This window comes from Gigantopelta aegis, unplaced genomic scaffold (assembly GCF_016097555.1).
Source record: "Gigantopelta aegis isolate Gae_Host unplaced genomic scaffold, Gae_host_genome ctg2901_pilon_pilon, whole genome shotgun sequence".
Lineage (NCBI taxonomy): Eukaryota > Metazoa > Mollusca > Gastropoda > Neomphalida > Peltospiridae > Gigantopelta > Gigantopelta aegis.
The window spans coordinates 44,557-56,040 of NW_024533086.1; the positions used below are offsets into that span (position 1 = coordinate 44,557).

An 11,484-nucleotide genomic window follows, 5' to 3' on the forward strand; every position below is an offset into this window, starting at 1 on the left:
TTTTTTTGTTACTTATATCTTACTATAACACTCAGTTTGAGTTAGCAGTACATATTGTAGGCAGATCTTACTATAACAGTGTTAAAAAGCTTGATTGCTGCAGAGAATAAAGGAAGTCTCAAGCTCAAGGCCTCAGAGAATAAGTTCATATAAAAACAGTTATTATAATATAGTCTATATATATATGCACTATACATCAAACTTCTTTTATCAAGTAAGTTATATATATATTATATATTATAATTACTTTTGTAGCATGTTGTTTAGAAAGAATGTTTTGTGTTGTTACTGTTAGAAGTTTGGTGTCTCTTACAATAGACTATTGAATATTCTCTCACTACATTGCTTTAGTCAAACAATGTCTGTACATGTAAGTGAACATATTGTATAGATGAAACCATCTGAACCTAAATAAGCAACGAATATGATAATGTTATTGTAAAAATTTGTCCTAAGATTATTTTGATGATAATGCTATATACTGCTGTTGTAAGAGACAGGATTATTACTAACTTTGTAGACCGAATTATATATCTGTCTGGTTGTCTGTTCAAACAATGTTTTATTTATTTCATTTTATTGGAATATACAATAATTATGACCTAAATTATATATATTATAAGTAAACCAACTTTTATTAATAATGAGAAACAAATTATACTTTAAAATTAACTAATAATTATAATAGAAATATATATTAATTAACATTAACAGCATACACTTTTTAACTTCTTTCTTGTTATCATGTTTCACACTGGTATTTCTAAATGTATGAGTAGGGTTTAAAATGTATGAAGTTGAATGAACTGAATTTGGACATGACACTTGGTATTTGGAATCTCTTTTGTTTCATCTCCCTCTTGATAGTGTATCTATCTGCATAACTTAATGTCTTTGTTATTTCATGAGTTGGTTGTATGACTTAACTGTTCACTTAATTCTAGTAATGATGACATTGTTTCTTTCTCTTTTGTTCCCTCTAATTTAGCTCTTGTTTGTCCTCCATATTTGATTAATAGTTCACTAATACTTTCCTGTTTAATATTATTAGCATCATCTAATGGTGTCCTCTTGTCAGCAATAACATTAGGATTAGCATTTCTCTCTAAAAGTGTCTCTACTATTGTAAAGGATTTACCTCCTCTAACTGCAAAGAACAAAGGGTGAATCCCCAATGACTTTCTTGTTTATTAACATTAGCTCCAGTTTGTATGAGAGCATCCACTATATCAACATGTCCACATGATGAAGCTACCATGAGTGGAGTAAGACCTAGAACCAGTGAAGTATCTGGACTATCTAACGTCTTCATTATGACTACAGCTAAATCTCCCTTTAACACATGAGTCTAGTAGTTCTCTCTGGTCATTACTGAGGTGTGGAAGTTTATATGAGAGGAAGGTAATGAGAGTAGGGTGACCACCACCATAACATGATAGTACTACTGCTTTTTTCAATCTCATCATTAGTGGGTTTCAGCTTTATCTAAGAGCATATTAACAAGGTCTCTGTTACCACTATAAGCTGCTAATGAAAATGCTGTTGATCCATCATATGCTAAAAAGTGAGGATTTACTTGCAATTGTATCAAACATTCTACAACTTCAAGATGTCCATACTGACAAGCTAGCATTAGGGCATTGTAATCATATTTATTTAAATATTAACATCTACACCCCATTGGAGAAGACGTTTAACAGTTTGAGTATGACCATTTAAACTAGCTAGCATTAGGGCAGTATATCCATTTTCATTCTGAGCATTATTGTCAGCATGTTCTTTTAGCAATAGCTCGGTGATCTGGGTATGACCATTTAAACTAGCTAGCATTAGGGCAGTCAATCCTCTTTTTCCTGAGTATTAATGTCAGCATCTTCTTTTAGCAAAATCTCAACAACCTGAGTATGACCATTACAACTAGCTGGCATTAGAGCTGTCACTCCGTCATTTCCCAGGTGATTAATGTTGGCGTGTTCTTTAAGTAGCAGTTCGACAACCTGGGTATGACCATTTTGACTAGCTATCATAAGGGCAGTCCATCCATCTTTTCTATGAGTATTAACATCAGCATGTTCTTTGAGTAGTAGTTCAACAACTTGGTGATGACCGTTTTTGACTAGCTAGCATTAGGGCAGTCCATCCATCTTTTTTCCTGAGTATTAATGTCAGCATGTTCTTTCAACAATAGCTCAACAACTTGGGTATGACCATTTAAACTAGCTTAGCATTAGGGCAGTCCATTCTCCTTCTTCCTGAGTATTTATGTTTGCATGTTTTTTAAGTAGCATTTCAACAACCTGGGTATGACCATTTAAACTAGCTATCATAAGGGCAGTCCTTCCATCTTTTTTCTGAGTATTAATGTCAGCATGTTCTTTGAGTAGTAGTTCAACAACCTCGTGATGACTGTTTTGACTAGCTAGCATTAGGTCAGTCCATCCATTTTTTTCCTGAGTATTAACGTCAGCATGTTCTTTCAGCAATAGCTTAACAACTTGGGTATGACCATTTAAACTAGCTAGCATTAGGCCAGTCCCATTCATTTTCTTCCTGAGTATTTATGTTGGCATGTTCTTTGAGTAATAGTTTCAACAACCAGGGTATGACCATTTTGACTAGCTATCATAAGGGCAGTCCTTCCATCTTTTTTCTGAGTATTAACATCAGCATGTTCTTTGAGTAGTAGTTCAACAACCTGGTGATGATCATTTTGACTAGCTATCATTAGTGCAGTCCTTCCATCTTTTTCCTGAGTATTAATGTCAGCATGTTCTTTCCAGCAATAGCTCAACAACTTGGGTATGACCATTTAAAGTAGCTAGCATTAGCCAGTCAATTCATCTTCTTCCTGAGTATTTATGTTGGCATGTTTCTTTGAGTAGTAGTTCAACAACCTGGGTATGACCATTTCGACTAGCTATCATAAGGGCAGTCCTTCCATCATTTTTCTGAATATTAACGTCAGCATGTTCTTTGAGTAGTAGTTCAACAACTGATGATGACCTTCTTGACTAGCTATCATTAGTGCGGTCCATCCATCTTTTTCCTGAGTATTAATGTAAGCATCTTCTTTTAGCAAAATCTCAACAACCTGAGTATGACCATTACAACTAGCTAGCATTAGAGCTGTCACTCCGTCATTTCCCAGGTGATTATGTTGGCGTGTTCTTTAAGTAGCAGTTCGACAACCTGGTTATGACCATTTTGACTAGCTATCATAAGGGCAGTCCATCCATCTTTTCTCTGAGTATTAATGTCAGCATGTTCTTTAGTAATAGTTCAACAACTTGATGATGACCGTTTTGACTAGCTATCATAAGGGCAGTCCATCCATCTTTTTTCTGAGTATTAACATCCATTTTTTCAGTAATAGTTCAACAACCTGATGATGACACTCTTTGACTAGCTATCATTAGTGCAGTCCTTCCATCTTTTCCTGAGTATTAATGTCAGCATGTCTTTCAACAATAGCTCAACAATTGGGTATGACCATTTAAACTAGCTAGCATTAGGCCAGTCCATTCTTCTTTTCCTGAGTATTTATGTTGGCATGTTTTTTAAGTAGCAGTTCAACAACCTGGGTATGACCATTTAAACTAGCTATCATAAGGGCAGTCCATCCATCTTTTTTCTGAGTATTAATGTCAGCATGTTCTTTGAGTAGTAGTTCAACAACCTCGTGATGACCGTTTTGACTAGCTATCATTAGTGCAGTCCATCCATCTTTTTTCTGAGTATTAACATCAGCATGTTCTTTGAGTAATAGTTCAACAACCTGATGATGACCCTCTTGACTAGCTATCATTAGTGCAGTCCATCCATCCTTTTTCCTGAGTATTAATGTCAGCATGTTCTTTCAACAATAGCTCAACAACTTGGGTATGACCATTTACACTAGCTAGCATTAGCCAGTCCATTCATTTCTTCTTCTGAGTATTTATGTTGCATGTTCTTTAAGTAGTGTTTTCAACAAACTGGGTATGACCATTTAAACTAGCTATCATAAGGGCAGTCCTTCCATCATTTTTTCTGAGTATTAATGTCAGCATGTTCTTTGAGTAGTAGTTCAACAACCTCGTGATGACCCCGTTTTTGACTAGCTAGCATTAGGGGCAGTCCATCCATCTTTTTTCTGAGTATTAACATCAGCATGTTCTTTGAGTAATAGTTCAACAACCTGATGATGACCCTCTTGACTAGCTATCCATTAGTGCAGTCCATCCATCTTTTTCCTGAGTATTAATGTCAGCATCTTCTTTAGCAATAGTTCAACGACCTGAGTATGACTATTACAACTAGCTAGCATTAGAGCTGTCACTCCGTCTTTTCCCTGGTGATTAATGTTGGCATGTTCTTTAAGTAGCAGTTCAACAACCTGGGTATGACCATTTAAACTAGCTATCAAAGGGCAGTCCATCCATGTTCTTCCTGATTATTAATGTCAGCATGTTTCTTTAAGTAGTAGTTCAACAACATCAATATTGCCATCTCTGGCAGCTTCATGAAGACTGGACATCAATCCTCTATTAAGGATACTAATATGTAATCTTTCAGCTTCTATTGAATTTTGAAGAACATATCCGAAGCTAAAGCTATGGTATAATCTTCTATTAAAATAGGTTGATCACCAATATATACTTCATAAACACCAAACTGATACATGACTCCCTTTGATCTATTGCAATGACTATAAGACTGTCTAACTGAGACTTGGGAACTACAAACTTACAAACACATGACAATCCTCTTCCTCAATTATAATGTGATTCAGAAAACGAGTCTCTTCAGAAAATGAGTAATTGAGAAATTTGTGTAAATGGACTACATTTTTTCTGTTGCCATTGTTCATGAAACTTGATGATCATTGTACATGTCCTTGTTGTAGTAACTGGTGGATTGAAGTAATGGTATGTGTTTAATAGCCTGTACAAACAACTGTAGTTGAGTAGTTTCTTCAAAAACCTAACCATACTAATGTAGTCTTGTAAACGATTTTGAAGTTTACCTCCAATAAACTTATCCACTATTTTCTTTAGTAGGTCTATATTTAAGAAATAGTAATGAGGTTGAAGACATTGAAGAGTTGGTCTATATTGTCCACTTTTAATTCAGTGTCCCCAAGATAATGATGAAGAAATTCTATGACATCAACAATGAGAACAGTTCCTTCTGTTATTAGTTTCTGTAGACTTGATAGAATTGCTTCATTAAGAATTGTAAAGCTGTCACAGATTTTCAAGAGTTGTTCAAGTACCTCTTCCTCACTTTTCTTGATCTTCACAACATAAACTGTTGTAACAATTTACAGATATCTTCTCTTCCTTCTTCTCTTACTTTATCTACAATACTCTGGTCATAATAAAGACATTTAGATTGAACACCAGCTTTAAGTAGTTGTTCTATAACTTGAAGTGATTTGTGTTTTGTTATAGCATATACTAGTGGACTGTACCCATCATTGTCTGTTTACTATTGACATTAGCTCCTGCTTGTAAGAGGACTTGTACTGTCTCTGTATGTCCACAAGATAAGGCTATCATAAGAGGAGTGATGCCATTAGCTAGTGTACAATTGATATTGACATTGGTGTCATAAATATGGCTTTTTGTGGGTATCATGATCTCCTTCAAGCACATAAAACAAAAAAGTTGGAATTCATTGGTATAAAAAAATCAAGTAGCTTTACAATAAACTGATAATAATTTGAGAGTGTCCATATTGACATGCTGTAGTAAGGGCTGATGTTACTGCACTTTGTTTTCTGGCTCTCTGTTAGATGTTCAAGTAACATTTCCACTATCTCAATAGAATTTTGACGTGTAGCAACAGTGAGTGCTGTATCATCATTCTGGTACTGATAAGTTGATCAGCATTAAATGAAGTAATATTTTGACAATATCAGAGTATTTTTTATGACATGCTATTATGATAGCTGTGTCACCATCATTTCTTTGTATATTGGGGTTAGTCCCAGCCTGGAGTAGGTAATTGACTATAGTGTAGGAGTTTGTATCACATGCTAGCATCAATGCAGTGTAGCCATTGTTATCTTGAATGTTAACATTAGCTCCAGCTGATACTAGTGTTTGTATAACTTGCTCATGTCGTCCTTTACTAGCTAACATAATTGCTGTACTGCCCTTCTACATTTTGATAATTGATATTATCAATTAGGTCAAGTAAGAACTGAACAGCTTCATCATCACCAGTTTTTGAAGCCTTTTGTAATGCTTGATCAAAAGAAAATTGAGTTTCTTCTTTCTCTTTCAAGATAGATTGACCATCATAGTCAGTTCAAAGATACCAATGAGTGATCCAAATTCTTTCTTTAGACTAGCAATTTCCAAGATGTAGTCTAACTTTGATTGAGTACCAGTAGAGTAACACATACTGATCCTTCCTCCACATGTATATGAGTCATTCTGATGAAACATGTGATTAACAAGTGTTTTAAAGTTCTCCAATGTTTTCTTTCCCCATTGACGATTAAGTTTGATAACCACTTCACAAGAAATTGATGTAACTTCTGGATTTGGTATCAATGCTTCTTCAACAGCATTCTTGAATTTGTTAAGTGTTGTTGATTGTTTAAATTCTTCAAGATGCTGTCTGTAAGTCTGCATATCCCATAGCATCTTTCTTTTAATTGAGAAAGTCTTCATTTTCAATGATAACATTTCTAAACACTTCAATATCAAGGTAGCTGTAATGAGGCCAAAGGGTCTCAAACAGATTGTTCATATCTGTAGTATTGGTTAGCCCTTTTATTCGGAAATATTCTCCGAGATAACTTGCAATGCCATTAAATGTATGTGTTTTCTTTTCGATTAAAGTGTTGAGAGCCTGTTTGGTATTTTCAACTAATTTTACAAATTTACAGTACAAACTTTCAAGTTTTCAGCTACAGGATCATCTGGAGTGACTGTTATTTTTTGGAGTTGTCCATCTACAGTTAGTAAATCAAAATGTGAAGACTTCTCATCTTGTTTTTTGTGTCTGTTCATTTTTATCACCTTGTTTTAAAAAAGAAAACAGTAAAGAATAACAATGATATTATCATTAACATACCTCCAAAGGTATTAGTTATCTTTGTATGATGGGATCCTATATAATGAAAAACACTAATAAAGCAAAGTCCTTACCCAGCCTAGCTTCAGAGCTTAATAGGGATATTAAACAAAAACCATCAAAACAAAACAAGATGCATGTAGTGACATCAGGTCTATGCATTCAGTAAATAACTTTGTCTGCATATTTTGTAGGCTCAAATCTATACCTGTTCAGCAAAAAATGACTTAAGTTAATTTTCAAAGGAATGTACCATTATAAGAGAGCACAGTGAAATAGTTTTCCCTAGAATCTCTCAGAAGAGTAACTACATCCCAAACAGCTAGCCTCGTATGATTTAATACTTTATTTATGTAAAGTAGTCTATTATTCTATCTATTAGAATGGTGCTAATAGGTTCTCTGATAATCATCACACTATGAAATTAGTGTATAAGAAAACTCGCTCATAGATTAGAGTATATGATGTTTACATGTTAATATATGGTATGTATGTTTATAGACATTAATATAGTATATATATTGAACTTTACTTATATAATATAATACATTTTATAGATTTGTATCCATGGAGGAGTGCACGCATGTTACAGCTTGCTTAGTTACTATCATAATTTCACAAATAACAGGTATGACAAGAATTCTATTGGAATGATACTATACTTTAATTTTTCTATTGGTTAAAACAATTTTAATAATGAGAACAATACATATTTGTGGCAATTCATCTCAAAAATAAGGACAACTATCACTCTACATTACTGACCTTGATGTGTAATATCTTCTTCATCACATGAAAGATCTAGTGAGATATCACATTGCTTTTTGACTTCTTCCATCCAGTCTTGACATAACTTTTGAGCAGCTAATTTAGTAGGACCACCTTCACTGGAGAGACATTGTAAGAAAAGTTGACAATGTTCTTGTAACTTTGAAATATTGCTTGCTAATTTCATTCCACTTTCAAATTCACCAATTACATTATAAACAGTTGGAGAATCTCTGACTGATTCACTTATCAGTCTTTTAGAATACATTGATGCAGAAAACTCGTGATAAACATCTACTTAACTGGTTACTTAAGTCAGAAAAATGGCTTGTCAGTACACTCTTCAACACTTTATGAACTTCATCACTTTCTGAAGAAAATGTCTGGCCTCCATCCTGGCCAATTATTTCTTCTTTTCTGTCCTTCTGGTAGCCCTTGATAAAGAAAGGAAGCTATAAGGATTGAGCTTAGATGAGTGAACTGTCAATCTAGTTTCACTCATTTTTAATGGAGTAAAGTCATATCAGAACTGTATCAAAAGACTAGCTATGTCTTTCAATATATGAAATCAATAGAATATACCTTGTTATGTACTTTACTAAACTATTATACTACATTGATAATTATTTTAAGTACTAGTATATAATGAACTATATATAGTAGATACCTTCATCTTTAATATCTAGTTGTCTTCTCAGTGTAGTAGCTACATCATCATCACAACTCTCAACAGCTGAAATGAGTTCTTCCCAACAGGGGCAGTACCATTTGTAATCCACCATTGTAAACCTTCTTCTAGAGCAAAGTGGTAGTCTTGATCACTGCTGGCCATTGTCTTGAGTCTTCTCCTCTCCTCTAGTGACACACCTAGAAGAATAGTGAGTTCGTTCCACTTGTTTTTAACAACAAACCACTCTTAATAAGAAGTTGTAGAGCATTAATTGATGTTAACTCTATTAAAGTAAATTGAATCATCATTCCATCAGTTATATGTTTTTATGCTTACTGACCTGTTTTAGGTCCAGGGTTGAGTTCAATATCACCTGATAAAATGAGGAGAAGTAAAAGAAACAAAACTAGAGAGAATATCAAAGCACCACCACCCTCATCTCCTAATATCAATAGTGACTTTATCCATCCAGGGGTATCAGTGTTAGAAGGAGTCTTTTTAGTAGTATATGGTATATGATGACAATACCATAACCCCAATACTAGCTCTCCATTGAGAGATATCAATCATAATGACCTACAAACAATCAATATATCAAAAGACAACTTGTTCTACATATTTACTTACCTTTTGTTCCTGTCTGTACACCACATACAATGTAATATCAACACTTTATTATATACTCAACAGAAAGACTATAGACTAGTAGACAATTGAGTAGCTGTCAAAGACAGAAAGATAAGAAGAAACAAAAGTAACTTAAATAACAACATAAAAACAGCTATCAAGATAGAAAGCTAGGAAACAGGAAGTTCTTACATATGTTAGGAATTCAAGTTAGCTATTAGCACTAGTTAATTATCTTGTCAATTTAATTACCAACTACAAGTTAACATAATTCTGTTACTGTATATCACTACATGTAGTTCAATATATACTATTATCATTTCATTATCCTTACAATTGTACAACTTTAAAGACTATTTTGTATCCATAGTATTCAATAGTTATTAATAATTCTCTACATATTTGTCTGTTTATAATCATTGTTCAAACTGTTTATTAGTAATTACTATCTTTTTTCTTTAACTCTCTCAATGATACTGAACAAAACAAGACCAAATAATAGTCTGAGACAAGATCAACTAAAGAGCAAAGAAATAGAAATATTCATGGGAATAATATATGAAGGAGGTGTATTAAATATATGAAATATTGGACACTTACATTAAATTACCTAGTAAATATATGTATCTTGCATCTTTGATCCATCCATCTTGTATCTATGTACTCGATAAACCCCACCCATTCATTTCAGTCCATTTAACATGTGTCCATTGGGCTGTTATCCATCCATCCATCTGTCTGTCTGTCCATCTATCAATTAATCTATTCATCCATCCATCCACTCATTCATCTAACCTGTTTGATAGTCTTATCTCCATTATCATTACTGTTAATATTCCAATAGATATAACTCCATGTAAAGGATCCTGACATACCTTAATTTACAATAAGCACTAATATATATATATATGCACAAAAGAAGTATGACCATATCCATCTTTTAAATTTACTCTGAAGACATCTGTAATTTTAGACCAGTAGTATACTAGTTGTAGCACATGTTACACTTTTCTCTAGTTACCCAGTATCTTTTCCCTGGTGATAATGTCAATAAGTAATAGCTTAATGACTTTGTGGTGACCATTTTGACTAGCTAACATTAAGGCAGTTGCTCATCATTTCTCTCTGAAGATTAATGTTTGCATGCTCTTTGAGTAATAGTTCAACAACCTGGAAATGTCCATTTTTACTAGCTTGCATTAAGGCAGTTGTTCCATCATTTCGTCTGAAGATTAATGTCTGCATGCTCTTTGACTAATAGTTCAACAACTTGGGTATGACCATTTTGACTAGCTACCAATAAGGCAGTTGCTCATCATTTGTCTGGAGATTAATGTCTGCATGCTCTTTGAGTAATAGTTCAACAACTTGGGTATGATCATTGTTCACTAGCTGTCATTAAGTAGTTACTCCATCATTTGTCTGGAGATTAATATCTGCATGCTCCTTTGAGTAATAGTTCAACAACTTGGTATGACTATTTTGACTAGGTACCAATAAAGGCAGTCACTACTCCATCATTTGTCTGAAGATTAATATCTGCATGCTCTTTGAGTAATAGTTTCAACAACTTGGGTATGACCATTTTGACTAGCTACCATTAAGGCAGTTTTGTTCCGTCATTCGTCTGAAGATTAATATTTGCATGCTCTTTGAGTAATAGCTCAACAACTTGGGTATAACCATTTGACTAGCTTTCATTAGGGCAGTCCATTCATTTTGATTCTGAGCATTAACATCTGCATTATCTTTGAGTAGTAGTTCAACAACCTGAGGATGACCATTAGAACTAGACCACATTATGGCTGTCTGCATTTCACTTTTTACTTGGATCTTTAACTCCAACCTGCTCTTTGAGACATTTAACAATTTCTACATGACCGTCATAGCTTGCAAACATTAGAGCTAATTGTATATCTTGACTCTGAACATGAACATCTTTTTCTTTAAACAGTAATTTGACAATTTCAGTATGACCATTAATGCTAGCTAGTACCGTTAGCATTTTTGCTTCAACGACATCAATGTCTGCATGCTCTTTAAGTAGTAGTTCAGCAACATGAGTATGACTACTTTGACTAGCAACCATTAGAGCAAACATTGTATTTTCATCTTGGATATCATCATCAACGTGTTCTCCCAGTAGTTCCATAATCTGGATAAAAACATTTTGAACGGGCTAGCATTATAGCAGTGCGTCCATTTTGATTCTGAATATTAACATCTGCATGTTCTTTCAATAGGAGTTCAACAACCTGAATATGGCATTTTTACTACCTAGCATTAGAGCTGTCTCTCCATTTTTCATTCCGAATATTGATATCTTCATGTTCTTTAAGTACTAATTTAAG

At 33.9% G+C, this 11,484-nt stretch overlaps 1 protein-coding gene across 1 annotated transcript; it reads right to left on the reverse strand.

The window, feature by feature from the left end:
- Positions 1-1,838: 1,838 nt before the first annotated feature.
- Positions 1,839-10,718, reverse strand: LOC121391731 (ankyrin repeat domain-containing protein 29-like). Its single transcript, XM_041523259.1, is given in 6 exon segments — positions 1,839-1,997; positions 2,895-2,998; positions 3,001-3,091; positions 3,578-3,830; positions 8,547-8,703; positions 10,628-10,718. Coding segments are annotated over 6 exon segments (855 nt in total).
- Positions 10,719-11,484: the final 766 nt, after the last annotated feature.